General features: G+C 58.5%; 4 protein-coding genes across 5 annotated transcripts; 3 read left to right on the forward strand and 1 right to left on the reverse strand.

The window, feature by feature from the left end:
- Nucleotides 1-950: 950 nt before the first annotated feature.
- CDA (cytidine deaminase) lies at nt 951-3763 on the reverse strand. Of its 2 annotated transcripts, none has more exons than XM_074892767.1 (4): nt 3594-3763; nt 2743-2854; nt 2425-2538; nt 951-1767 (listed from the first exon to the last, which is right to left on the reverse strand). In XM_074892767.1, exons 1-4 carry the CDS (start codon nt 3695-3697, stop codon nt 1654-1656), a joined length of 444 nt encoding a protein of 147 aa, XP_074748868.1. In that variant the 5' UTR covers nt 3698-3763; the 3' UTR covers nt 951-1653. The 2 variants fall into 2 exon arrangements, with proteins under 2 accessions (XP_074748868.1, XP_074748867.1); XM_074892766.1 differs by lacking the exon at nt 3594-3763 and adding an exon at nt 3200-3573 and having other exon boundaries at nt 2425-2482.
- A 2226-nt stretch (nt 3764-5989) lies between these two features.
- FAM43B (family with sequence similarity 43 member B) lies at nt 5990-7398 on the forward strand. The gene has a single exon (XM_074892813.1). The coding sequence runs from the start codon at nt 6260-6262 to the stop codon at nt 7157-7159; it is 900 nt and encodes a 299-aa protein (XP_074748914.1). The 5' UTR covers nt 5990-6259; the 3' UTR covers nt 7160-7398.
- A 1141-nt stretch (nt 7399-8539) lies between these two features.
- Nucleotides 8540-11490, forward strand: MUL1 (mitochondrial E3 ubiquitin protein ligase 1). Its single transcript, XM_074893106.1, has 4 exons — nt 8540-8776; nt 8875-8962; nt 9305-9425; nt 10196-11490. Exons 1-4 carry the CDS (start codon nt 8657-8659, stop codon nt 10923-10925), a joined length of 1059 nt encoding a protein of 352 aa, XP_074749207.1. The 5' UTR covers nt 8540-8656; the 3' UTR covers nt 10926-11490.
- Nucleotides 11491-14632: 3142 nt separating this feature from the next.
- CAMK2N1 (calcium/calmodulin dependent protein kinase II inhibitor 1) lies at nt 14633-17251 on the forward strand. Its single transcript, XM_074893098.1, has 2 exons — nt 14633-14886; nt 15849-17251. Exons 1-2 carry the CDS (start codon nt 14727-14729, stop codon nt 15917-15919), a joined length of 231 nt encoding a protein of 76 aa, XP_074749199.1. The 5' UTR covers nt 14633-14726; the 3' UTR covers nt 15920-17251.
- The last annotated feature ends 10580 nt before the right edge of the window (nt 17252-27831 follow it).

Below are 27831 nucleotides of genomic sequence, written 5' to 3' on the forward strand. Positions count from 1 at the left end.
ACAGCAGAACATGGCTTGTACATGGCAGAACATGGCTTGTGCACGGCAGAACGGGGCTTGTGCACAGCAGAACATGGCTTGTGCCTGGCAGAACATGGCTTGCGCACATCAGAACATGGCTTGTGCCTGGCAGAACATGGCTTGCGCACAGCAGAACATAGCCTGTGCCTGGCAGAACATGCCCTGTGCACAGCAGAACATGGCTTGTGCCTGGCAGAACATGGCCTATTCACAGCAGAACATGGCTTGTGCCTGGTAGAACATGGCTTGCGCACAGCAGAACATGGCTTGTGCCTGGCAGAACATGGCCTATTCACAGCAGAACATGGCTTGTGCCTGGCACAACGTGACTTGTTCACAGCAGAACATGGCTTGTGCCTGACAGAACATGGCCTGGGCACGGCAAAACATGCCCTGTGCACAGCAGAACATGCCTTGTGCACGGCAGAACATGCCTTGTGCACGGCAGAACATGGCTTTTGCACAGCAGAACATGCCTTGTGCATGGCAGAACACGGCTTGTACGTGGCAGAACATGGCTTGTGCCCGGCCAGGGCACAGCCCAGTGCACAGTGGGGCATGGGGCAGGTCAGCAGCGGGGCACTGCCCTGGGCACAGCTTGGGCACAGCCCGGTGCAGAGCAGGGCACGGAGCAGAGTGCAGCCAAGGTACAACAGCCCTGTGCAACGCAGGGCATGGCCTGGGGCACAGCCACGGGTGCCCTGTGCACGGCAGGGCATGGAGCAGGGCACAGACAAGGGCGCAGCAGGGCACGGAGCAGGGCACAGCCAGGAGGGTGCAGGCAGCACAGGCAGCACTGCCCTGACCATGCTCTGGGTCATGCAGTGTCCTCGTCGTGTCCTGCCTGTGGACCCAGAGTCCTCCTGCCCTGCCTGGCAGTGGGGCAGCCCCGCTTCTTGTTCCCTGTGATTCATCATTTGCTGCAACTGTAGGAGATAAACCAGGGCTGCTTTTATTTCACAGTAATGCCCAGCCCAGTGCTGGTTGGGAAATGTAACGCATTCATTTTTCATTGTGCGTAGTTAAATTAATAGTACAATCAGCAAACGGCATTACTCTGGAGACAGAAAACTCTCCAGAAGCCCCCCAAAACTCCTTTCTGTCTTCATCTCCACAAACATAATAAAAGCAAGAAAAACAAGCGTGAGAGAAACAAGTAAAGGACACACTCAGCATGATAACCGTCCAGTTCCAGCAAATCAGCTAATCTGAATTGGCTTATTAACAATGGAGCCTTTCCTTTTTGCTTTTGCTTCTCATTTAGAGCTGAAGAATCCACCGTTTTCCCAAGCAATGATTTTGCATTGTTCGGGAGTGGTTTCTGTACCAACAAGCCTGAGCATCAAACTCTTCTCCACCTGTGAACTCCTCCCTTGCCCATAGCAATATCTGGACACTTCTAATAAAAGGGAATTTTTACGATTTGATTTCACCGTTTCCCTGGGGTGAGATGAGGCTGGTGCCTGCAAATCAGTGCTGAATCAGAAGATGAGCGAGAGGAACAGGTAACTTAACACTATAAACGCGTTTCCCATTGCATCATCCCCAAAAAGCCACTTACACGCTGGGGAAATTGGGGAAAATCATCCTCCCCTGCTTCTGAAGGACAAAGGCTGGCAGTGGCCGCGCTGCTCACACCTTCTTCAGGTCCTCGGGGCCGAAGGAGAGCGGCAGCAGCTCCTCCAGCCTCTTGACGATATAGGTGCCATCTGCTTTGGTCAGGTAGATGTCCCAGTCCGTGCCGAACTGCAGGAGAAGAGGAGGGAGAAGTGCCCGATGCAAAACCTGCACTTCTTCCTCAAATTACCCAAATAATCCTTTTTTTTGGCCAAGTTCGCAGGGAGCATGTATTTTGGGGTGGCTTTTCAGCAGCACCTCCCCCAGGGGGTATTTTGGGCTCAGATCCTGTGTTTTTGCCCCCCGCAGAGTGAGCCCTGGTGACTCCAAACCTGCCGAATCCGGCCTTCAAGCTGAGCCCCAAGACCTGGTAAATATTAACCACCCAAAAACAGGCTCAGGTGCCGGGGTGCCCATGGGGAGGAGGGAGGCGAGAGCAGGACGGGCTCTGCAGGGAGCTCGGCTTTTGCAGGAAAAACCCCATTTTCAGGCTTGCCAGAGCTGGGGCGATGGTTCCGGGGCCAAACTCTGCACCTGGCAGCTCCCGGGAGGAATAAAACCCCCTGGGGAGGGCAAGTTAATGGATTACCACCAGGCATCCGCTCACATGGGACAAGGAGGAATACCCCTTTCCCAGTGGATAGTGCAATTTGGGGAGCCCGGAGCTGGTGCTGGGGGGCTGCAACCCCCCGCCTTTGCACCTCCGGGTGTTTTGGAGGGAGATGCCTGGGGTCAGGGGATGATGCCTGGGGTCAGGAGACACGGGGCCCCCGTGCGAGGCATCACCTCTCTCATCACTTGTCTGCAGGCGCCGCAGGGCACGATGAAGCTGTCCCCCATGTCACTGCCAAAGGAGAAGGGCACAGAGCTCAGTCTTGCGGTCAGAAGTGGGGGGAACACCTGCAGAAGACCTTCATGCACCAATAAAGACGGAGCCACAGCAGATTTTCCCCTCAACTCCTCCAAAAAACCATGCAAAACCCTGCCTCCCCCCGCAAAACGCTCAGGCTGCTGTGGCAGAAGCTGCCCCTTGGGTGCACGGGGGGGGTTCCCACTGGCCCCCCAGCCCGTCCCTCGCTGTGCCGGCTCTCAGCATACCCTTACCTGGTGATGGCCATGGCCCTGAAGCTGGTGTGTCCCTCGGAGATGGCTTTCTGGATGGCGGTGCGCTCGGCACACACCCCCAGGCTGTAGCAGGCGTTCTCCACGTTGCACCCTGTGGGGAAGCCCCCAGCACCCACTCAGACACCCTGAACCCTGCCAGCTTCCCTTCCAGGTGGTTTTATTTTTAGAGAATTTGCAAAGAAAAGCCATTTTCTGTGTGCACCGCCTCATCCCGGGCTCTCACCAACGCGTTTCCCTCTTCCCCTATTTATTTCCCGTATTTTCCCATCCGCCGCGATCTTTGGCTCGCTCTGGGGTGGCGGCTGCCAAGAGGCAGCTGGGGGCGGGGGACGGGGACCAGCACCCCATGCTGACCCTTTGCACCCCCATGCATGGCCAAAGGGTTGCAGGGGGGGACCCCAAAACCCAAGAAGGGAGTCACACGGCCCCGGCTTACCAGAGAATATCTCCCCGCTGGCGGTGAGCAGCGCAGCGCCCACCGGGAAGCGGCTGTAGGGGCAATAGGCGCAGTTTTTGGCCTCCCGGCTGCGACGCAACAGGAGCTGCAGGCGCTCGCCCTGGGGCTGGCCCGGGGGGGCAGCGGGGGCCGGGCGCTGCCCGCCGCCCTCCATGCCTGCGCCCGCCTGCCCTGCTCGCTGACGCTGCGGTTAAATATTTCCTCGCCTGGAAAATAGGCTGGCCGGCCCTGCCGGGATAACGCCCTGGCTGGGAAGCATCCCTGGGGGCAGCCCTGACCCTCAAAGCATCAGGCTCAGGGGGTCCTGCATCCCCTCCCTGCCTGCTGTCTCATTTTTTCCAGTTTCTCCTTTTTTTTTTTTTTTTTTTTTTACCTCCTCCTTTCTCTGTCCCGGCAGAGCATTTTTCCGCCGCCACCTCGGTGGTTTTTTCCTCCCCAGTTGAAAACTGGTTGTGCGGCTCCAAGGGAAAATGTCATTAAAACACTCCTGGGGGGGGGGTAGGAACAACAGCTCCTGCTCAGTGAGATCAAAAGAAATAAATTAGTTTGATTGAAAACAGAAAGAATAATATATATACATCACGTTTTGCCAGGTCTTTTAACTACCAGCTGCCAGGCAGCAAGGAAAGCTGGCTGAAGGCAGAGGCATTTCGGGATGGCCTTGTGCCGCTTGAGCCCAGATTTGGTCCGGCTGGTGCTTCCGTGGGAATCAGCCTGCGTGGGGTAAAGGGCTCCCAGGATGCCAGCTGATCAGCAAATTGCTCTTGAATTAAAGACATGCCTTTTTTTCCCCTTGCTGGAGGAGCTTAATGCCCCGTTTTCTGGCTGCAAGGACGTGTGTCACGACCCCCATTGATCTATCACTGGGATTTTTGTCCAGTTTGCTGGATTTTGGGAGGATTTGAACCTTAGCTGCTGGTTTGGCCAGCAAATCTTGGCGCTGGGTCGCTGCTGACAAGCCACGACAGGCTGGGACGCAGCACCTGAACTGGCAGCAACCTTTGATGTGGTATAAACACCGGGAGCTGAAAATGGAGCGTGGGGGCGGAGAGAGGACCACAGGCACCCCAAGGAATCAAAGTTGGGATGCTGAGATCAGTATTGTCCCAGGGGATAACCAGCTGATCCACCTTCCTCGTGCTGTGCTGGTGTTTGTTCACCCTGAAACCTAATGATGACAGTTCACCCTGGAACCTAATGATAGACTTGCAAGGGCAGTCAGTCAAGGCAATAGGCAGCTAGAGGGGAGGGATTGGCAGCCCTGAATCAGCTCAGAGCCCTTTTTTCAGCTTTTGAAGCGCAAATCCTGGATGTTTTCCCATCTAAAATGAGCCGCCGATGCTCCTGTGCCCCTCGCCCTGTTACACGGTGCAATCCCCCCAAAACCTGGGAGAGAAAAGGAAAACCAGCCCCAGGGCAATTGGTGGGAGGCACCGCAGGAGCAGACCAGAGCAGGGGGACACCCCCCCCCCCAAATAATGTGGGATTTATAAATAAACAAGGTTTTGGGGAGGGTTTAAACCTGCCCTGTCGATATGAATGCCGAGGAGTTAAATAAAGAGCCCTTACCTCTGTCGATGAGGGTGAGAGCAGAAACGAGAGATGGAGGCTGGCATGGATGGAAACCTTCCTCATTTGCACTAATTCACTAATTGTCACCTCCCCCAAAACCATCCTCACGCCGGGAGCAAACCACATACCCCGAGCTGCAGCAGAAAAGCCGAAAATCACACAAACTCATGCATTTTTTATTATTGTGGCTGCAAAAACCTACGAGGCTGCCGAGGCCGTGGCAGCGAGAGGAGCGGGGCCTGGCACTGCCTGCCTGCGAAGCAGCTATTTTAAGGCTGCAGTTGCTTCTCTCAAACCGTAGAAAAGCTGGGAAGCTGCTGGGAAATGGCTTCCCGCTCCCTGCAACACCCCGCTCGGGTTTTCCTCCCCAAATAGACTAAAACTGGGGGCACATGCTGTTATTTTACCCCTTTCTCCTTCCCAGTTTTCAATGCCAAGGCAGCCGGAGCATCTTGTGGGTCCCCAAGTCTGGGGGTCTCCCTGCTGCATCCACAGCCCCAGGTGATAAAAAAACCCCATGAAAATTAGGGTTTGAGCCAAAGGAGCCAAATCCTGAACAGCCTCAGACTCCACTGCAGCGCTCAGCGCTCCCCCAAAAATCCCCCCCAGGCTGCGCTGTGGGGAAATATTTAATTTTCCCCAGAGAGACGCTGTCCCAGGGCCTCGGCTGGATTTAAAAGCAACAGGTTAAAAGCTAAAAGCTCAGCCCAAGAGAAGCAGGAAGGAGGTCTGGCTGGCTTGGAAATAATAGGGGAAAATGAGGTTTCTGGAGCAAAAGATGCCAGCAAACATGCAGGCTCTGCGAACGCTGGCGCATCCCCTCATGCAGCGCTTAGGTCTGGGGGAAAAAAAAATCCTCTTTTCTCATGCCAGGGTCAGGAGCTGATGCCCGACCCTCCCAAAAATCATCCCCCCAGATCCTGCCCTAATTTCCCCCCACACAAGTGTGCTTTGGCACTGGGGCTCTGGCCACTTGCACGGGTGGGGGTTTGCGTGGGGTGTCTTTATTTTACCAGCACCTTTATTTCGCTGCCCGAGCGCGAGCGCGGCCGTTGGCGTGCACGGCGGCGGGGGGGGTCCGCCGGCGGCTCCCCGCGTGCTCGGGGCCGAGGCGACGCGGCGTCGCGGGGAGGTGGAGCAGCCCACGGAGAGCCGCGTCCCCGCAGCAGCCGTTCCCGCAGCAGGCGCAGGCGGCAGCCGAAACGCGGCGGCTCCTCGGTCAAGCGGCTCCGCATCCCTCCGTGGGCAGACGGCATCGGATACGGCAGCTGCATCCCGCCGTACCGGGGTAGGGGCTTCCCCCCCCCGGGTGGGGGGGTGTGGGGACACCCCCCGACCAGCTTTGGGGTTCGGGGCAAAGGGGGGGGTCCCTCTGCTCGCAAGGGGGTCATCGGGGGTCGTCGCGGCGGGGCCGGGATTAGCGGAGGCGTGCGGGGCGGCCGGCGGTGGCCCCTCGGCGGAGCGGAGATGCTGCCCTGGCGCCGGAGCAAGTTTGTGCTGGTGGAAAATGAACGTAAGTGCAAAGGCAAGAGCTTGGGGCCGGGGCTGAGCTACGCGGCGTTGCTGGCTGGCTTCCTCCGCTCCTGCCCGGACCTGCTGCCCGACTGCCCGCTCGAGCGGCTGGGCAGCGTCTTCCGCGGCAAACGCCAGAAAGTGGAGCTGAACAAGGAGGACCCGACGTACACGGTGCGGTACCTGGGCAACGCCGTCACCCTGCACGCCAAGGGCGAGGGCTGCACGGAGGAGGCGGTGGGCAAGATCTGGGCAAAGAGCGACGCGGGGGCCGGCGGGGCCAAGATGAAGCTGACGTTGGGACCCCAAGGCATCCGTATGACCCCCTGCGAGAAGGGAGCCCGCCGGCCGGGCCACGCGTACCTCCTGCACCGCATCACCTACTGCGCCGCCGACCGCCGGCACCCCAAGGTCTTCGCCTGGGTTTACCGGCACCAGGTGAAGAACAAGGCGGTGGTGCTGCGCTGCCACGCCGTCCTGGTCTCCAAAGCCGACAAGGCGCGCGCCATGGCCCTGCTCCTCTACCAGACCTCCGCCTCCGCCTTCAACGAGTTCAAGCGCCTCAAGAGGCAGAACGATTTCCGCCATGTCCAGCAGCAGCTCCTGGGCGACGCCATCGTCCCCCTGGTGCCCCTCCGCAGGCTGCTCAACGCCAAATGTCCCTACCGCCCGCCCGCCGAGAGGGCCCGCTGCGCCCCTCGCCTCAGCTCCATCCTGGAGGAGGAGGAGGAGGAGGCCTTCGGCACCGGGACACCCCGGGGGGACGGCGGCCCCGGCGAGCGTGCCGCCGTGCTGCGGCTGGCCAGGGAGATGCGGGGGTGCAGCCTGCGTGGCCCCCGGCCCCTGGCGTGCTGAGCGGCAGCAGCGGGTCACCCCATTTCGAGGATGAGGTGCCCTCCCCGCACGCCAAGCTGAAGTCGGACCCTCCTCGGGGACAAATCTGGACAAGACGGTGGCTTCATTTGCAAGGAAGACCCCTGGGGTGGGGGGGTTGCACTCCAGGACCCCCCCAGCCCCCACACACAAACCCGATCTCGTGCCTCCTCCTCCTCAGCGGCCATAATAAAGTTAACGTGTGTTTTCTGTCATGTAAACGGCGCCTGTGTCTCGCCTGGACCGAGCCCTCGCAAACGGGAGAGGAAGAGTTAAGCTCGGCACCGAGGCAGTTTTGGGGGGGTTTATACCAAATTTACCCCTGGCAAGGGAAGCCAAGCTGGGGGAAGGGGAGGCTGCAGGGTCCCCAGCGCTTTCTGCACCCTCCCTGCAGCACCAAGGGCTGGCGAGAGCTGCTCCGCGTAGTCATGGCAACTCGGTTTTTTAAATATAGAGCTGGGGGGGCAGCACAAGGCCGCCCGCGCCGGGGAGGCTGTAATGGGGGTTTGGTCCCTCAGACCCCCACTGAAGAGCGGGGCTTGCCTGCAGCCCCCACTGCCCACCCCAAAAGCATTGCCAAGGCCCTGAAGATCAAAAATTTATCAAAAATTACTATTTTTTTCTTCCCCTTTTGCTGCTTTCCCAGAATAGTAAGGGGATGGGGGGAGAGGTGGGAGCAGGGTCTTGTCCCCCTCCAGCACAGGGCTGGCAGGGACTTTCCAGCCAGGACAAGGCCCTGCATGGGGTGTGGGAGAGGGACCCTACAAAATGGGGCTGGGGGCTGCACCCCCTCAGGCCCCATGCTGAGCTCTGTCCTCCCTGGATGGGGGGGCCCTTCTGGGCCGTGGGGTGCTGCTGCCCCACACCCTGGTAGGGGGTGTAAACACCCCCCCCAAGGTGCTGTAGGGCTGGGGTTTGGGCAGATCCTCCCCCCCTCCAGCCCAGCGGGGACAGGCTTTGGCCTGACACCCCCCAAGTTTTGCAGGGGTCTGGGATTTGGGCTGCCCCCCCTGCTTTCAAGGCCCTGGGGGGGGAGGCACTGGGAATGCTCCCCCCAGAGCCCTGGGGGCATTAAGATCCTGAGGGGTGGCTGGGATTTGGGCTAAACCCCCTCTCCAAGGCCTTGTGGGGCTGGAGCTTAAGTCCCCCAAGACTCCGGGCGGGGGGCGGGGGGGCGCTGGAATCTCTCCTGCCCCCCCCGCAAGACCCCGGGGCTGGGATTTACCCCCCCTAAGGCCCTGCGGGGCCGGGTTCTGCCCCGCCTCCCCCCTCCCAGGCCCTGTGGAGCCGGGATTTGGGCTCCCCCAGCCCCCGAAACGAGGCCTTGGAGGCAGCCCCCGCCTCACCCCGGAGCGGCGGCCCTGGCGGACCACGTCTCTATGGTCGCGGTGGCGCCCGCCAGAGCGTCGCGCTTTACGTCATCACCCAGCGCCGGCGGCGGCGGGCGGTTGCCGCGGTAACGGCGCGGCAGCGGCGGCGATGGAGGGCGGCGGGCGGCCCTCGGCCGCGCAGGCCGTGCTGTTGGTCGCCAGCACCGCCCTCACCGCCCTGGTCTACTCCGTCTACCGGCAGAAGGCCCGCGTCGCCCGCGGCCTCGAGGTGGGTGCGAAGGGCCCCCGGGGGGCGCGCCCGGGCCCGGGCTCCGACCGCGGCCTGGTCCCGTCGGCTGAGCCGCGGCCTCCGTTTCCTCCCCTCAGGGCGCCAGGAAGGTCCGGCTGGACGGGGACCTGCGGACGGTGCTGCTGGAGGCGCCGGGGCGCTGCGTCCCTTACGCGGTCATTGAAGGTAGGGGCAGAGCCCAAAGCGGGTCTGAGGGGGGCGAATCCACACCCCAACGGCCCCCTCGCCATGTGGGTTTTACCCTCAGCCCCGCGGTTCGGCTCCCATCAGCTCACGTCCCCGTTGTCAGGCGGCCACTGCCCATCCTGATGGCTCAAAACACGGGCTGTCATCTCTTCAGCCCCCCCGCCTTGTTCAGATACTGCTCGTACTCGCTGTACACAACAAGAAGTGGAGCGGATGATTAACGAGCACCTCACGCGCTTCGGATTTGTCTTTCAGGCGTGGTGCGGTCTGTTAAGGAGACCCTGAGCAGCCAGTTTCACGTGCTTCGGATTTGTCTTTCAGGCGTGGTGCGGTCTGTTAAGGAGACCCTGAGCAGCCAGTTTGTGGAGAACTGCAAGGGCGTCATTCAGAGGCTGACGCTGCAGGAGCATAAGATGGTGTGGAACCGAACAACCCACCTCTGGTACGTCCCAGGCGCCCACAAACGTCCGTTGTTCAGACCGGCTGAGGTGCCCTCAGAGACCCTGACACGCTGAGATGACTTCAGGCCTGGCCACAGGTGCCCCAGAGCTGGACCCCACAGTGGCGCCGTTACAGCTGCCAAAACGGGGCACGTTTCACTGTTTTCAGGGCCGTAGCCTTTCAGAGTTTGTATAGGGGCTGTAGATGACAAGCACGTAGAATAATCCAACGTGGGCAGAGCATTTATCAGCAGCCTCACGCTGCTGTTACAGAGGTAGCCACAGGATGGTGTTTCCCGAGCAAAATGACACCTTCAGAACAGAAATTCTGTTGGATTTGGGCGATACCCGCGCCCAGGGGACCTGAGGATGGTCCCAGAGCTGCAGAAATGAGAGCACAGCGGTATTTTTCAAGCCTCGGCTGATCGGATAACGCTTCTCAGATCTGTGTGTGAGACAGGCAGCGCTTCTCCTCGCAGGATGGTTTCCGGCAGCTGGGAACGCCACGGGGAGATGAGGGGGGATTAGGGGGGGCCGAAGCGCTCTCCCGGTGATGGTGGAAGCACTGAGGGAGGGTGGAGGGGCTCCCAGATGGTGCCGTGAGGGGAAAAGCGCCGCTCTCCAGTGAGTCCCATCCACATAAACTTCGCTCGGGACAGGGGACACTTGGCAGTCCCCAAAAAAAAGCAGGTCAGCCCACGCGGCGCTTCCCTGCCGGCCTCGGGGGAGGCGTTGACGCTCGCGTTTGCTTTATCCCCTTCTCCTTCCCCAGGAACGACTACGAGAAGATCATCCACCAGAGAACCAACACCACCCCCTTCGACCTGGTCCCTCCGGAGGAAGGCGCCGGCGTCACCGTGAGGGTGATGAAGCCGCTGGACGCCGCCGAGCTCAGCCTGGAGACGGTGTACGAGAAATTTCATCCCTCTGTCCAGTCCTTCACCGACGTTATCGGCCACTACATCAGCGGGGAGCGCCCGAAGGGCATCCAGGAGACGGAGCAGATGCTGAAGGTGGGCACGGCGCTGACGGGGGTGGGAGAGCTGGTCCTGGATAACACCACGATCAAGCTGCAGCCCCCGAAGCAGGGCATGCCCTACTACCTGAGCGCCGTGGATTTCGACACCTTGCTGCAGAAACAAGAAGCGAACGTTCGGTTTTGGAAAATCCTGACCGTCGTTTTCGGCTTTGCCACCTGCGCCGTCCTCTTCTTCATCCTACGGAAGCAATACCGGCATCACCGAGAGAGGCAACACCTCAGGCAGCTGCAGGATGAATTCCGGCAGGCCCAGGAGCGCCTGATGCGCGAGATGAACGCGGAGGGCGGAGAGACGCTCAAAAACTCCTGCGTCATCTGCTTGAGCAACACCAAATCCTGCGTTTTCTTGGAGTGTGGGCACGTTTGCTCTTGCAGGGAGTGCTACCGCGCTCTCCCCGAGCCCAAGAGGTGCCCGATCTGCAGGCAGGCCGTCTCCAGGGTGGTTCCCTTATACAACAGTTAAATTCTGATGGCCAGGGTGGGAGCTTTTGCTATTAAAGCTGCCTCTCGCACAGCGTTTTTCTCACCTCGCTGCTTGGGTGGTTGATTTTGGGGAAGGATGCTTCGTTTGGGGCGCAGAGCTGGGTTTTAAAAGGCAACACTCCAGCTGCTGAGGGCTCACGTCGCGCTCCGGAGGTTTTTGGGGCAGGAGATGAGGAGTCCTGGCAAAGGGCGTTGTGCTCGGCTGGCAGATGCAGTTTCAAGCTCTTCTGTTAAGAGTTGGCCTCTCGGCGCTTGCGTTGTGGTTTGCTGAAATACTCGGCTGATAAAAACCTTGTGGGGAAATAAAAAAAGATGTATTATGGCTTCTCAGAGGCCACAGAATTCAGACGATGCTGTCACCTGGCTCCAGGGACTGAGGGAGCAGGCTGGGCTTTCAGGGAGTTTGTATGAACACAAATAATTCTGTGATCATCCGCAAAAATCAGTTTGTGACTGACAGGACGCGAGAATGGGGCGGTGAAAACGCTGTGGCTGATCTTTTGGCTTGAACTGGGATAGAAAGTAATAAAATAGGACAAAAAGTGTGTCTGCCTCACATCACTTCATCACCCTGACGGGGGTGAGGGGATCTCCTGCCCGCGGCGCTGCGATCCCCTCCCGGAATCCGACACCGGTCCCCTTGTCCCCAACCAAACCCCCAAACTTTCACCCAGAAAAGGCAAATTCCCTTCCTGACTCCCCCATTTTGCCATAAATCACGTACAGTGACCGCACCCGAGAGGGTTAATAAACCCGGAGCGATGCTTTAATTAACATTAGTTTTTAATTGGAGAAACACTGCCGGGGCGGGGAGGGGGGGGGGGGGGGGCGGAACCCCTGGTTGGGCCAAAACCCCGTGATTTGGGGGAAGACCCCACGCTCCGTCCACTGCCCGCGGGCTAGCAGAGCCGCTCGCGTCCCCTGAGGGCTCCCGGTGCCGCGGCACGTTTAAAAAAAAAAAAATCATTTTCCATGGAAAAGTGGTGAATTTAACAAAGAAACGGGGTTGCTTCCTCGTTAACCGTTAACCAGACCGGCCGGGCGGCGTCCGAAGGCCGCTTCGGTTGTGTGGCACAAAACCTGCCGGCTCGATGTCACCCACGAGCGGGGCCTTGGGTGGCCCCAGCGCCGCCAAGGGCCGCATCCAGCCCGCCGCCGGCTGTAGATGGCGGTGGCTGCCCGCCGCAGCGAGGCTGCCTGCCAGCGGGAAAAGCCAAAACCCCAGCGGGAAAAGCCAGAATCCCAGCGGGAAAAGCCAGAATCCAGCTCGCTGGCGGAGGCGTCCCTCCTCTCCCCGCGGTTATCGCCCTGCCTTGCCCTTTGTGCCCTTCTGCTGCTGCCAGAAAATAAAATCTTTTAGCGGCGGCTCAAAGTGCATCGTGGAAAAAAAAACAAACAAAGCAAAACAAGAAACCCCCAAGACTTTCCCTGAGGGGTCGGCTCTGCCAAATCGCGCCCCACACGCTGCCGTCTTCCCGAGAGCGTGGATTTAAGATCCGGACCAGCTGAGACCCCGACTCCTTAACAGCACTTTTCTGCTGTAAAAATCATATTTAGAGGGTTGTTTTTTTTTTTTTTTTTTTTTGGCTGTTACTGCCCATCGCTCCCTGTGCTGTGTGAAAGCTTTGCCTTTCCCTCCCCAGCTGCAGTTTCCTGGGGATCAACCACCCCAAAAAGCCTCATCCCCTCGACGGGGGCAGCGGGGAGGTCACCCCCCCCCTCGGGCAGGGTGCAGGATGCGGCCTCGAGCCTCGGCGTTTTGCCCGGGGAACGGAGCCATCACGCGAAGCCTAAAAATACACTTCTGGGGGGGCTGTGCTTTCCCCGTTACCTTTCGCCTCCTGTTTTCAAGCTTTCCCCCATGATATCTCGGGCGTAGACGCAACCTTATGTAAGGAGCTGACAGCTCGGGGGTGTGCGGGGGTGCGCGGGAGAGGGGCTCGCGCGGCTCCGGGAGCTGAGGATTTCAGCAAACGTGGGGTTTGGGGACAGGAGCAGCCCTGGGGCAGCGCATCCTGGCCCCAGCCTCGCAGGGCGCCCCGTCCTTCCCCTGCCCCCGTCCCGCTCAGCCCCAAAACAAGATGGGCTCCTCTTCTGGAAGAATCTGCTGGCAGAGATGTTGTAACCCAGCCTTGCGCAAAGGGGTTTTTTTTTTGCTCCCGATCCCACTGTCCCCCCACTCTGCTTTGTGGGGGGGGGAAGCACCAAGGATGCCTGAACCCCCCCACATAGCTGTGGTCTTCCCCAGAACGGTTGCCCCAGCTTTCCCAGCCCCTCTTGGCTGGGCTGGCTCACTTTGCCGGGCAATAACCCCGATGACTTGTGACGCTGCGGCAACACCGCTGGGAAAACCCCGTGGAAAGCTCGCAGTGACCCAAAAGCCCTCCCACAGTCCCCTGGGAAAGGCTTGTGCAGGGACATGGCCTGGGGACCAACAGCCAAGTGGGCCCAGACTGACTCCCCACCCCGCAGCCCCCCACGAAGCCCCAGAGGCCCCATGGGGGCTCATTTCTGATGGGGACAGGCGCTGGGCTCCCCAGGGCTGCTGTGGGGCACCTCTGGGCTGCCCAGATGTGGCTGTGGGGCAGTTCCATGCTCAGCTCCCCAGGAGCGGCTGTGGGGCAGCCTGGGATCCTCAGGGATGCTGTGGGGCAGCTCCAGGCTCTACAGGGATAATGTGGGGCAGTTCTGGGCTCCTTAGGGATGCTGTGGGGCAGCTCTGGGCTCCCCGGATGTGGCTGTGGGGCAGCCTGGCCTCGCCAGGGGTTGCTGTAGGGCAGCTCTGACCTTCCAAAGGATGCTGCAGGGCAGTTTGGGGCACCCTGGGGATGGTGCAGGGCAACTCTGGGCTCCCCAGGGGTGCTGTGGGGCAGCTCTGGGCTCCCCAGAGATGACTGTGGGGCAGCTTGGGGCTCACCAGGGATTGCTGTAGGGCAGCTCAGGGCACCCTGGAGATGGTGTGGGGCAGCTCTGTCCTCCCCAGGGCTGCTGTGGGGCAACCTGGGCTCCCTAGGGTTGCTGTAGGGCAGCTCTGGCCTCCCCAGAGATGCCGTGGGGCAGCTCCAAGGTCCCCGGGGCTGCTGTGGGGCAGCTCTGTCCTCCCCAGAGATGCCATGGGGCAGCTCCAAGGTCCCCGGGGCTGCTGTGGGGCAGCTCTGTCCTCCCCAGAGATGCCATGGGGCAGCTCCAAGGTCCCCGGGGCTGCTGTGGGGCAGCTCTGTCCTCCCCAGAGATGCCGTGGGGCAGCTCCAGGCTCCCCGGGGCTGCTGTGGGGCAACCTGGGCTCCCTAGGGTTGCTGTAGGGCAGCTCTGGCCTCCCCAGAGATGCCGTGGGGCAGCTCCAGGGTCCCTGGGGATGCTGTGGGGCAGCTCTGGCCTCCCCAGAGATGCCGTGGGGCAGCTCCAGGCTCCCCGGGGCTGCTGTGGGGCAGGTCCGGTGCGGCTGCGGGCTCCCCAGAGACGCTGCGGGCACGCCGGTGGGGCAGCCCCGGGGATCCCCGGGGTGCGTGGGGCAGCCCGCCGGGGGCGGTGCCGCTGCCGGGGCCGGGGGCCGTGCCGCGCCCGCCCCGTCCCGCCCGGTCCCGCCTCCCGCTCCTCTATCGCCGCCGCCGCCGGAGCCGCCGCCGCAGCCGCGGAGCCGCCAGCAGCGCCGGGCCGGGCCGGGATGTGACGGGGCGGCCGCCCCGCGCCCCGCTGCGCCGCTGCCCCGGGCCCGCGGGCCCCGCGCCCCGGGAGGCTGTCGGGGGGCGGCGGCGGCGGCGGGCCCCCCCCCGCCGCCCCCATGTCGGAGGGGCCGCCCTACGGCGAGGGGCAGCTGGCGGGGGACGCGGCCGTGGGGCAGCTGCCCTTCCCCGTCCGCCTCCGCGGCCCCGACGGCCTCCTCGCCGGCGGGCAAGGCAAACGGCCGCCCAAGCTGGGGCAGATCGGCCGCAGCAAGAGAGGTGGGTGCCGGCGGGGACGGGCGGCGGGCACCGGGCGCCTTTCCCGGGGACGGGGCACCGGGCGCCTTCCCGGGATGCGGGGCACCGGCGAGCGGGGAGCGTCCCCGGGGACGGGGCGCGGTGCAGCGGGTACCCCGGGGGGTTGTCGAGCACCGTGTCCCGGGGACCCTCCCCGGGGATGCAGGACAGCGGGGAGCATCCCCGGGGACAGGGCACGGTGCAGCGGGTACCTCGGGGGGTGTCGGGCATCGTGTCCTGGGGACGCTCCCGAGAGATGCAGGACAGCGGGGACCGTCCCTGGGGACAGGGCACGGTGCACCGGGGATCCCCGGGGGGTGTCGGGCATCGTGTCCCGGAGACCTTCCCCAGGGACGGGGCACCGAGTATCTTCCGGGGATGCGGGGCATCGGGGAGCGTCCCCGGGGATGGGGCGCGGTGCAGCGGGTACCCCGGGGGGTGTCGAGCACCGTGTCCTGGGGACCCTCCTCGGGGATGCAGGACAGCGGGGAGCATCCCCGGGGACAGGGCACGGTGCAGCGGGTACCCCGGGGGGTGTCGGGCATCGTGTCCCGGGGACCTTCCCCGGGGCGTTGGGTAGAGGGGACCCTCCTTGGGGACCGGGCATCGTGCCCCGGGCACTTCGGCGGGGCACGGGCAGCAGGGACCTTCCCCAGAGACAGGACATCGTGCCCTGGGGACCATCCCCGGGGTGTAGGGGTGAAGGGACCTTCCTTGGGGACAAGGCACCGTTCCCCAGGCCCTTTGCTGGAGCGTAGGTACCTTCCCCGGGGACAGGGCACGATGCACCAGGTACCCCATGGGCTATCGGCCACCGTGCTGGCTTTGCCACCGGCCACACCAGGGATGCAGGGACCCCCCCAAACCCACCCCGGGGTGACCTTGGGCGAGGGGAGCACGGCGGCAGAGTATTCATCACGGCTATGTTTTTTTCCTCTTTCCAGTGGTTATTGAAGATGATAGAATTGATGATGTGCTGCAAAATCTCTCGGAAAAGGCCCCTCCCGGTGTTTAAAGCCTCCCTGGGGACGCTCGGCTGAAGCCAGGGGGGTCGGGGCAGGCGGGGAGGGGGGGGGTGGGGGGTCGGTTTACAATGGCACAGGTTATCGGCAAAAAATAAAAGCCCCCCAACACCGCAGCGGCCGCGCCGAGCAAGCACTTGGAGAGTCCTCGCCAGCCTGCAATCCCCACCGCACAGCAGCACATCCTGCCCGCCGGGAGACGCGCAGAGGGGAGGGCGGCGAGCGAGGCAAAGCCCGACGACAAATAAAAATAATGATAATAAATCTAAAAAAATTAATAATTGGGAAAATAATCACCCGCCTCAAAAGCCCCAGCCCAACCCGCCGACGCGAGGGAGGAACGGAGGGCGTCACGCCGCGGGTCTGAATTACTCGTGATTTCTTTTCTCGGTCCGATGAACCTTGCGCCACGCTAGATCGGGGGGTAAGAGGAAAGGGGGCAGCGAAAGACGGGGGGGGGGCCGGCCCCCGGGGTCTCCCCTCGGCCAGGGTTGTTCCCAGCGGGCACCTTGTTTACATTATTTAATCTTGCAAAAATGAATCCGTGCACTTGGATGTACCATGCTATCCCCTTCCTTATGATTTTTTATGTTGATGTCTTTGGATGTTGGAAAATGATATAAAATATATATATATATATTTCATTTTAGTCACGTTTTAAGGTTCTCGAGGGGAAAAACAAAACTTTTATAAAGGAAGGGCCTAGAGGAAGAATTGCTGGTTTATTTTTTAAAGCTTGTACTTCTTGGTTGCTGTGAGCAAAGGGACGGATTTTATATGTACGGGGGGGCGGGGGGGACGCTCGGCTTTTCTAACTACCATGCAGTCTGTAGTGTGGGTGATCTTGTTTTTTTTTTTTTTTCTTATATTGTGGCAGTTTCCTCTCTTTAATAGACTGTATTAAAAATATATATATATAAAAAAAATATCTAATGTAATCACAAGAGTGCCAAACACTTGGAGATGCCGGAGGGCAGTGATTCCCTCCCCGAGTCAGGCAGCACTCGGGGCTTTCCGCTCTTTCTAGGGCTCGGTTGATCTCTCGTGGGGTTTTCTTTGACTTCTCTTTTCTAATCTTTCTTTTTAACTATTTTGCATGACGTGCATAAAAAAAAAAAAAAGGGGAAAAAAAAAAGCGCCTCTTGCGCGAGGGCTTGGTTTCTTGTTTCTGTTTGCGACTCTGACTGACAGACCTCAAGGCAGGTTTTCTTTCCTCCTTTTCTTAAATATTGTGTATGTTGCACTTTTATCCACTACACAGGGCTATTTCTGCAATGTCCAAATAAAAAGGAAAATGAAACAAAATGGGAAAAAAAAAAAAAGAATGCGCATCTGCCGTGCTTTCCCGCGTGCTGCCGGGGCCCAGCGCCGCGAGCATCCCTCCCCATCCGCCTAAATAATGCCCAAAATAACCAAGGAAAACCTCACCGCTCTCTGGCATGGACCCCCTGTGACCGGGACATGCTGTGCCCTGTATAATTAATTATAATTAATATTTATTTATGGGATTTTTCTTGTTTGTTTGATGGGAAAACGCCTCCGTGGCACAAATTTCATGGGGAAATTCAATGTGAGGTCCTGAAAGCGGCTGCTGGGGGTGGGGACAGGGACCTAAAAAGGCATCAATCCCTTTCGCTGCTGGGAAATCCTGCGGGAAATAGGGATTTTCATCCCAGTGTTGCCTCCCTCCCTCCCCACCAAAACCCAAATCCCGGCTGATTCCCTGCGAGCGCCGTCGTTAATCATTGCCCGGGAGCGGGGCGGCGTGAATAAGAACTGTTATTGCTCCCACCTGCACAACCGAGGGCACAAGCAAACCTTTGTGCCGGGGGAATAAAAATATAATCACGGCAGGGTTAAATGGGTGCCGGGGACGGAGTTTTATTGCAAAGAAAATAATATATTGCAATAAAAGCAGCATGCTGCCGAGCAGGGCTGGCATTGCTTTGTGCAGTGATGGCCTGGGGGGGGCACAGATTGATTAATCTGGGGTGGGGCAGGGTGACAGTGCTGCCCAAACACCCCCTTTTCAGGGTGCCAAGGCTGCAAGAGGCCGCACAGCGCTCCCCTCCCCAGCACCTTTGCTACTTATTTCTCTGTTTTTAACCCACACAGGCTCTCGTAGGTCCAGGAAGGGACAGGGAGATTTGCTCCCTTGAAAAATCCCCACTTATTTCAATATTTTTCCCAGCGGGTTCAGCTCTGAGGTCGCAGCCATGTGGGTTGGAGTCAGTGGACACCACCAACCCTTCGGCCCCAGGATTTTCTATTCTGGGTGACCCGATGCAGCTGCAAAGCATGAGATGGGCCTGCAGGAGGGGTTTTTTTTCCCCCCCGATCTAGTGGGGTTTGCCCCAACCAACATCTGGGTGCAAGCCCATGGCTTTGGGGAGAGCAGATGCAGCCCATGGAGGAGCAGAGCATCCCACATCTGCAAGGAGGCAGCGCTGGGCGGCTCATAAGTCACATAACCATGGGCTGGATTTGGCACTTGGTTAATTAGGTTTACCGGAAAGCCCCTGTTTTGCATGAAAACCTGATCTATGGGTCTGCCAGACCCAATTGCCCACTTTCTCCCATGCACCAAAAAAACCTCTGAGCGCCCAAACCCCCCTGAAACCCACATGCACCAGGCGGGGTGCTCAGGGGATGGGGTCCACACAGGCCCCAGCAGCCCCCCAAAACCCCTCAACACCTGGGAGAAGCTGGGGGTGAACCGGTGAAAGCCTGAAGCCTGAGGGGGAAGGGAGGCTGAAAGAAGAGGAGATTCTGCTAAATTATAAACCGCTCTTTTATATGCATCTTTCATGCACAGCACATAAATAATGGAGCAGGAGCGCCCGGCACGCCAGCGAGCTCACTTACGGGGAGGATGCGGGATGGAGGGGCAAGAAGAGAGGGTGGCAGGATGGATGGTGGGGAAAGATGTGCCCAAGAGGCCAAGCTGGGGATCCCCCAGCCATGCATTGCCAGGAGATGATATTCTGAAGGAGGATTTAAGGATTAAGCTGGCCACGGGGCACAGGAGTTTATTGCATGCATTATTTAACAGATGGCCCAACACAGGCGGCCGGCTGCCTACGGTCTCCCCGGTGACCTTGGCCAGGAGATGCCGGGGCTGGGCAGGGAGCCTGGTGCCACTGCTGGGCTCCGGTTACGGGGACCAGAGGAAAAAAACCCCCCAGGGAGCTGGCACCCAGCAGCTCCAGCGCCAAATCCCCATGGAAACTGCAAAAAAACCCACCCAACCCTGGCCCATATGGGCTGCTTGTTTTGGCAGTGGTGGGGAAAAAAAAGGAGGAAAAAAAAAAAAAAAATAAAAGAGCCATTTGAAGGTTTATTTACCGAAGGAAACTCGGCACCTTTGGAAGAAGCAGGGTGCTGGAGGGACGAGTGAGGTGCAAAGCTCCCAGAGAACTTGCAAAATCCCACTCCCAAAGGCACTTTAATCCCATTTCCCCAGGGATTTTGGCATTGGGGGAAGGTGCTAAAACACTTGCTCTCCCAGCAAAGCCAACCCCGGCCCCTTACGCCCAAGAGCCGGGCGGGTATTTTTATCCATCTCTAAAGCCGCTCATTTTCTGCAGGCCTCAAATCCCCGCAGCAATTGCAGAGTCAGCACTTCCCATCATGTAAACCCCCCCTGGGAAGACACCGGCCCCGGGGCGCTCAGTGCCATGGATGCCCGTTTTGGGGCTGTATCAGTACCCCCGCCACTCACTCCCCACATCACCGCAGCAGTTTGCAGTAACCCACAGAAAAACACCCCAAAAATCAAGGGCTGTGGGTTGCAGCCAGGGCAGAGCAGAGCAGGGGGGAGTGGGCGAACCCCCTAAAGTGCTTCCCCCCAAAGGACACCCATGTAGCAACCGCCCAAAATAAATATTCTTTTTTTTTTTTTTTTTTTTTCCTGCCAGAACTAGGGCATGTTAAACTAGGCCAGCGCTCCCCTGCAAAGTGATTTATTTATCATGGGGGGAGCGAGGAGGGACAGCGTGGGACGGGGGGCTGCAGAGCCACGTGTCCAGGGCAGGGACGCTCCATCCTGCCCCCAAAATGCTGCAGTTTTGGGGAAGAAAATGGGGTCAGTTTTTCCTCTTTTCTTCTTGAGAAAAATCACAATTACTCAGAAGGGGGCAGTTTCAGTGACCTTTGGGTGGGGAAGATACAAAACTGGTCATTTTAATGGTGTCAAACCCCTTTTGTTCCATTGGCTCGAGACTGCTACTGTTTTCAACCATGTGTGGTTAATGTTTTATATCGTGGTGTTACCAACATAAAATATGCTTTAGCAAAATGGAAAATGGATAAAAACATGAAGGAAATTTTGCCCTGCAGAAAAACTCCATTTTTTTCCCTCCACAGGAATGAGAAGAAAACCCAGTGGCTGCCTGCTCCCACGCTCGAGATCTCTCTGCCCATCCCTGCCGGGCGCTGGAGCCACGGGCGATGGGACTGGCCCAGGGGGATTTCGGGTGCAGCACCCTCCCGCTGGGTGCTCCCCCATCAAATGTGGCCTTGGGTCTTTTTTTTTTTTTTTTTTTTTTTTCTTAATTTCCCTGTGCCTTTGGGTTTCGCTCCGGGAGAAGGGCTTCTCGTGGTGCGGGCCTGAACCGTAGCTTGTTTGGGGGGATTTTGGGGGGATGCAGGTCCCCCACCCCTGGGCTCTGTGTCCCACAGCCACTAGAGGCCACTGAGACTCTGTGATCCCACCTGATTTATTCACCCGGGACACACTTGGACACTGACATTAGCACCCAAAAGGCTAAAATGGGGGGGAAAAAATAATAATTGAGGGAAGCAGCAAAATTGGGGGAAAGCGGGGCGGAGAAGGGCTCGTCCCCAAGCTCCATCGGTATCCCCAGGGGCATCCCCACCCTGGGACCCCATGGGTGAGGGGAAAAGCACTTTTCTCACCCCAAATCTGGTCAAGCCACTCAGCTACCCTGGCCCGCACCAAGCAGTAGCAGGATTTTTGGGTGTCCCCCCCAAGACAAACATCTTGCAGGATGGGGAAACGCTGCCAACTCCCACTGCCCATGTGCAGTTTCTCTCCTGGGCTGGTGCTCGGAGGAGCCAGGCTCACCGGGAATTTTTTGGAGGGGGGTCAAGCAGCTGCTCCTAGGATGTGGCATTTCCCACCTTGGGAGCATCCTGAAAAAAAAACCAAAACAAGAAAACCCCAAACAAATCCCTCCTGCTGCCTGCCTCGGGGATCCTGAAAGCGGAGCTGCCTGCCTCCCCAGGCTCCTTATTTTCTGTTAGCCTGGAGTTAAAATGCTAGGATATTATAAACAGTTATTCCTGCTCATGAGGACTAAGCAAAACATCAGACATCTTAATTTATACGTTGCTCAAGGTGTCAAACTGTTGCATTACAATAACAAGTGGGAGACACCTCACTAAAAAATAAGAAAAGTTTCACTCGGAGCTAAATGCAGAAGCAGATGCTCAAATAAAAACCAAGCCAGAGCAAAGCTCTGCAACCCTGCCAATGTTTTCCCAGTTAAATATTCATGGTTTGGGGGAGATTTTTTTTTTTTTTTGGAGGGGTGGGGATGCCAGCGCAGCCTCACATTTGTGCGATCCAGGAGTATTTTCACACCCTCAGCGGGCAGGTGAGGATCACCGCTGCTTTCTCGGGCCTGCCCCAGTTCCCAGTCCCATTGGCCTTGGCAGAAGATTTCCTGCCGGAGATTTTCCACAACGGTTTCTCCCCTGAGTTTCAGCGGGATGTGCCTGCAATAGCAATTGCCCGGCCTCCCCCCAGTGGTGCAGGATATGAAGGAAACCAGAGGGATTAGGGCTCCCCTCCATGCTATGGCATTGCAATTATTAATATATATTATTTTTGCAGAGATGCACGGGTGACACCCATGCAAACCCTTTTCTTTGCAGACCTCAGTCCTCCTGGTGGCTTTTAGGCATCCTCCCACCCCGCTCATCCTTTCCCATGGAATCGTTGTTGATAAGCAAGCATGGAAAAAGGGGAGCAAAGCGGCAGCCGGGAGCATTCCCCTGCGGTCCCCGGAGCTTCGTGTGCACGGCTCGGAGCCTCAGCCCCTTCCCGGGGTGGGGGATAAAAGAAAACAAAGCAAAATAACCAAACCACAAAAATAAACCCCCAAGCAGGCCATGTGATTTCACACTCCAAAATACCCGGCGGTGAGTCACGGCGCTGGGTGCGGAGATGGGGCTGATCCAGCTCTGAGTCAGCCCGGCACAGGCTGTGTGTGTCGGGGCTCAGCCCGCAGCACCCCATCCCAGCCCCCCGGGCTCCCCAAAGCCCCGAGGGTGCCACAGCGATGGGGCTGGACACACCAGCATCTTGAAAAGCCAGGCCTGGGAACCCTTCAAGTATTTAAAGAGGATTTTTAAAAATGTATTTTTTTGGAGGGAGACGCACACACACGGGAGGTTCTCGCTGATGCCACTTAGGATTTTCCTACTAGCTCTAAATAATTAGCATTTCCTCAGCTTAGCATCTTTTAAACCTGAAGCACCAATTCATTCCCCTCGGTCATGGCCAGAGGGAGTGGACACAGAGCAGAGACCCTGCCCGGGGCTGGCTGAGGTGATGGGGTGAAGCCTGGGACACCTGCACTGCCAGGGGTGGTGGGTGCTGGCGGAGCTCAGCTCCTAGCTGGGTGCAATCCGGTCCCAGCCCTTCCCAAGCCACAGCACCCTCTACCATCCCCAGCGGGACAGGAAAACAGCAAGAGAGGGGCTTATTTTGGAGGGCGTGCCTTTGGAAAGCTGCCCTGGGGTTATTTTCACCTGACCTGGACAAATATATGGGGGGAAAAACCCTTACAGCAAACATGCAGTGTGTTAGGTCGAGCGGCGTGCAAGATCCAGCATGGTGCAAAGCCAAGCTGCGTGCTGGGTTTAACCACCCACGGGGTTTAACCTCCTGGGATTCTCCCAGCTGGGTTAATCCCCAGCCTTGTTGCCCAGGTTAATGCACCGTCCCCATGCCGCTGGTTGAGGAAAGGCAGGAGGCGAGTCACCGCGCGCCAGGAGCAGGATGAGACCCCGGCAGCATCCTCAGCATCCTCAACAGGTTTCCATAGCAACGGGTTCGGCCCCAAATTGGCCGCGGGTGCCGGGGAAGCAGGGGCAAGGAGGGGGCTCAAAAGGACACCTAGCACAGCAGAACCACGGGGTTTAACAAGAAAAATCACTTTGCACCCCCGTGCTCCAGGAGCGGGTGTGAGCGGAGGCTGAGGCCGGGCTGGCGGGGCTGCGACACGATGCAAATCCCCCAGACCAGCCTCGTCACGGGGGGTTTGGGGGGGTTCCCCCATCGCCCCTGCAAGCGAACGCCGCTCAGCACAGATCCTGATCAGTCCATTTCAGGCGTCCCAGCCTTCCCAGTTTAATTCGCAGCCCGGCTGGGAAGTCCGGAGCTCAGCTATCGCCTTTCCTGGCTCTAGCCAGAAGCAAACAGCCACAAGCCCCCAACGCACTAATCCTACAGCCCTGAACGCCAGGAAAAAAACCACATCCAGGGAAGGTGGGGGCAGGAGGGAGAGCCCAGGCGGGTGCACGGATGCTCCCGGGCGTACAGATGTTTGCGGGCCCCCGCAGCCGCCCACCCCCACGGCCGTGCCCGCCGGCTGCGGCACTGTTACACAAGGCTCCCGGCTCTTGCATAAGCCGCAGCGGCGTGCGCAGCCCCAAGAAAAGAGGAAAAGCAAGGCGGGACCACGGCCCCGAAGCTGTGCTGTGGGGTGGGACCCATGGCCTGAGCCTGTCTCCTGCAGGGGAGACCCGTGGGTCCCACAGCCGGAGCCGTCCCTAAATGCAGTGGCGTGACCGACCCCATCCCTTCCCCATCCTTGCTGGAGACACCCAAAACACGAGGAATTCAACCCGCTGCAGCTTGAGCCCAGGAGAAGGGCTGCTGGAAAAACCCAAAAAAGGAGGAATTCAACCCACCACAGCTCAAACCCAGGAGAAAGGCTGCCAAAACCCCCAAAGCCAGCCAGCAGCACGCACACCAGCCCTATAGCAACCAACACGCACTTGCCTCCACTTCCAGCCCTGGCACTAAGGGTATCCCCAGGGGAAAACCATTTTCTAAAGGCTTTTAGCCACGCAGGAAGGGTGTGCGACGGGGAAGCACTTTGCAGGGCTTGGGCAGGCTGGGAACAGCATCACCCGCTCCTGGGGGGCCTCTGCGGAGCAGCACACGTGTGGGTGAGCATCAGCCTTTGTCTCCCAGTTCTCACCTCAGGAGGAATAAGTGCTGCCCTTAAACCAGGGCTGTGTTTGGCCAAAACCCCTGGTAATTTTGCACAGGAAGGGTCACCCTCTTCACGCACAAAAATACGTTGTTTCTACCCATTGCAGTGCTTTGGCATCGGCTCATCTCATCAGCTTGCACAAGTGCGTGGCCAGAGAGGGGTGCAAGGACCTGCAACCCCAACCAGAGCCCCTTGTCCAAGGGATTTACACCCCGCAGCCCGGGTGATGACACTTTCCAGGGGCTGTGCCCCACCCCACTGGGGCTGATGCACATTTTTACCCTGACACTTTCCCACCCCACAAACCCACTCAACCTCCCCACGCATCCATTGCTTTCCTGCCTTGTGCACTGAGAGGGTTAACGGCAACAAAAAGAGCCAAAAAAGGCCCTAATTTAATGAGCAGGGAGAGAGGGGAAGCTCACAGATCTCAAGCTTAGCTTTTTGAACATCTGCAATATAGTGTGTGTTGAGGAGGTTCAGTGATTTGAACAATTAAAGGGACCTCCTGAGAGGCCGCGCACGGAGGGGAGAAGTGCTTGCAGGACTCGTGCTCACGTGTGCGCCCCAGCCCAGTGCATGCTTCCCCTGGCAAAGGTGACTTTGCAGGTAAAATGAAAAATAGAAAATCAGAAAAAAGCCTTCGCACAAGGGGGCCGATTCTCCTGACTTAAATGCAACCCCCAAAATCAACGCTGCGAAGCCATAGGCATCCCTAGAGCCAAAACAAACACCTGCCAGTGACCCCTGGGCAGTGATGCCGGCTCCTTGCAGCATAAAGAAACAAATTTCCATCCTCCTGTCTCACGTGGGCTGGGGAATGACATGGAAACAGCTCCACTGGGGCCACAGACACCCCAAAAGCAGAGCCCTGGGATGGGGACAGGCGTGGCCAGGGCTTGCTGGCAGGGTCAGGCTCCCCAAAGCCCTCCTCTGAGACCCCTCCAAACCTCAGCCTCAGGCCTTATATTGCTTCAGGATAAAAAAAATCACAAAATCTCAGTGCGGCTGTGCTGGGTGTGAGCACCAGGTTGGGGGGGGTTGGAGAACGGGGGGAACAACCCAAAAGGGCCCATGTGCTTAAAGAGCTCCCAGCCCCAAGGTGAGCATTGGACTCATCACTAAAAAAAACATTATTAAGGTGATGCCCAGCAAAGTGCATGCACGGGGCCCCCCACAACCCCACGTTTTTCCACAAAGAGGAGCAGGGCCAGGGTGAAGCAGAGCTGCGGGAGGCAGCGAAGGCGGCGTGCGAAAACGCGGGGCGGCCGGCAGCTATTTCTGCGCCATGTCAGCACCCACTGACAGCAGCCGCCGATCGCTTCTGCGCTGCCTCGGCGCGAGCGCCCCTGAGCACGCAGCAAATCCACGGAGAGGGACGTCTTTCCGCGTTATCCCTGCAGCGCGCTCAGCAGGATCGCAAGGATCGTGGAGCGTGCTGATTTTGGGTGCAAAGCTTGGGAGTTTGGGGTCAACGCGAGCTGCTGGCGGGCGCTGGGCTGCAGCCGCGGGGTCTGCATTTAGGGTGCTCCCGGGACTCCTCGTTTCCCCTTATCCAGTGGGCAGAAGCATCTGGAAATCCCTTCTCCTTCCTCCTGCTCAGGGTCACTCTTTTTTTCCTCAATTTCTGGGACTTGGAGATAGAGCCAGGCAAATGCAACTGATTGTGTAACATTTTGCTCAAAAAGCTTCTTAAACAGCCACATATTTCTATTGGATTTCCCTTGCCCTTCGCTGCTGATTACTGGAGTATTTATATATAAATAGAAGCTGTCTTCCCCGTAATCTGCTTGTTTCTTCTAATTAACTCGGGGCTGCTCTCATTCAGCTGCTCAGCCCCTGGGTTTTAGGGGTGCTGGGACCCAGCGGCGCTTGGTGAACCCAAATCTGCCAAATTTCAGCTAGAATTGCTTTTTAGCCGTTTTTGAGGAAGCAAAGCCCTCCTGGTGCTCGGAGGCTTGGGGGAAAAAAAAAACCTTTTCCAAACTTTATGTGCTCAATATCTGCCCCGGTGTCCAGCCGGCCCCCTGCTCGGGGGAGCGCTCAAACACGATTTCTTCACCGCACCTTCCTCCGTCCTCACAAAGCTTTCCCCTAATTTATGGAACGTCTCGATTTGCTAATTATTTTAATCATTATTACTCATCTTTCCCCTTCTTCCCCCCCTCCAAACTTCGTCCTGGGCCTGTCAATCACTTTAATAGCTGTTTACAACCTATCATCAAGTCTTGCATAACATCCACATGACTTCGCTCAGATGCCTCCGACACCCAAAAGCTGCCCCTGAGCTCTATTTCGGGAGCGATGAAGCCCACGGCACCAACCGGCTGCATCCCCCACTGACGTGCCCGGGCCCTGGGATGGGGAAAATCAAAGGGAAAAACATCCCCAGAGCAAAACAATTTTGTAGTTAATGTAAGACAACCTCACACTGTTCCCTGGCCCAGGTTTTGGGGGTGAGGACTCGTTTGGGTGGCTGCTGACCCCCTCCCCAGCATCGCAGGTAGATGTTGCTTCGCTGCATCTATTTGGAGAGATCGGGAGCAAAAAGCCCCCGGAGCAGCCCCGGACCACTTTGTGGATGCTCTCGGGGGGGCTGCAGCTGTGGCACGGCCTCTGCGCCCCACTGTCCTCGGCAGCAATGGGACACGCACACACACACACAAAGCACTGCAAATGGTGTTAAAAAGCTCGTTTTCCAGCAAAGTTCTCCACCCCGCGGCATCGCCCGTCGGCGGCGGGTTGGCGGGCGGACGGGGGCAGAGGCGCAATCTGTGCTTGAATGGCTGCCGGCACGTTGCCAGCCCTTTTCGGCAGGCAATGGCTGGGTTGCGGGGGGGGACACGACACCACGGCTCTTTTTTAAGCTCTTCTGTCCTCCCCCTCTCTCGCAGGTTTCATAACCCTTCAAAGCAAGGAAAGGCTCCTTCGGTTGCCGGCTAACGAGCCCCTGTGGAGGAGGAGCCGCGGCCGTGGCAGGCAGGGATGTTTGGCAGCAAAAATCTCCCCACCGCAGCATGTGAGGGGTCTCTGTGGGGTCGCAACATCCACCGTAACTCCCCTGGGACCCACACCAGCAGCCCCAGGGGTGCAAGTTTTGCACTAGGGCTGCCCCAATTTGGCCAGTTCTTTCCCCAATCACAGCACGATGCTGCCCGGGGCTGGGAAGTTTCTCCCTCCCCACGCGGACGTTCTGTGCAAATATTTATTTACACAGCATAAAGGGGCTTATTTATTAAGCTACGGCTGACAACTGTACCCAAACTAATTTCTCTTAATAAGGCACTTGTGGTCACCCTGGCAACAGCATCGGAGCACCCTTTCTTAAGGCGATGAGTTAACGGGGTGAAAATCCCCTTGGATGCAAAGGGGGATGCTGAGGGGGACCCTCCAGAGATGCTGCGGCCACAGATACCCGTCCTCACTCCTGGGGAGACCCACTCCGTCCCCGCAGAAGATGGCAGTTCCCAGCCTCTCCTAGCAGCCAGCCCTGCTCTCATTAGCAGCCCAATTAGCCAACTGAAGGCCAGCTAATAAATCAAGAATTGCCGCAGCACAGCGGGCAGGCACAGCCAGGCACCTTTTTAGCACATGGCGGGTCCCTCGGCTCAGTCTGGGGTGGGATGATGGGGAAAGCAGCGTTTTCCAGCCACGCG

This window comes from Strix uralensis, chromosome 23, assembly GCF_047716275.1.
Source record: "Strix uralensis isolate ZFMK-TIS-50842 chromosome 23, bStrUra1, whole genome shotgun sequence".
NCBI classification, from domain to species: Eukaryota; Metazoa; Chordata; class Aves; order Strigiformes; family Strigidae; genus Strix; species Strix uralensis.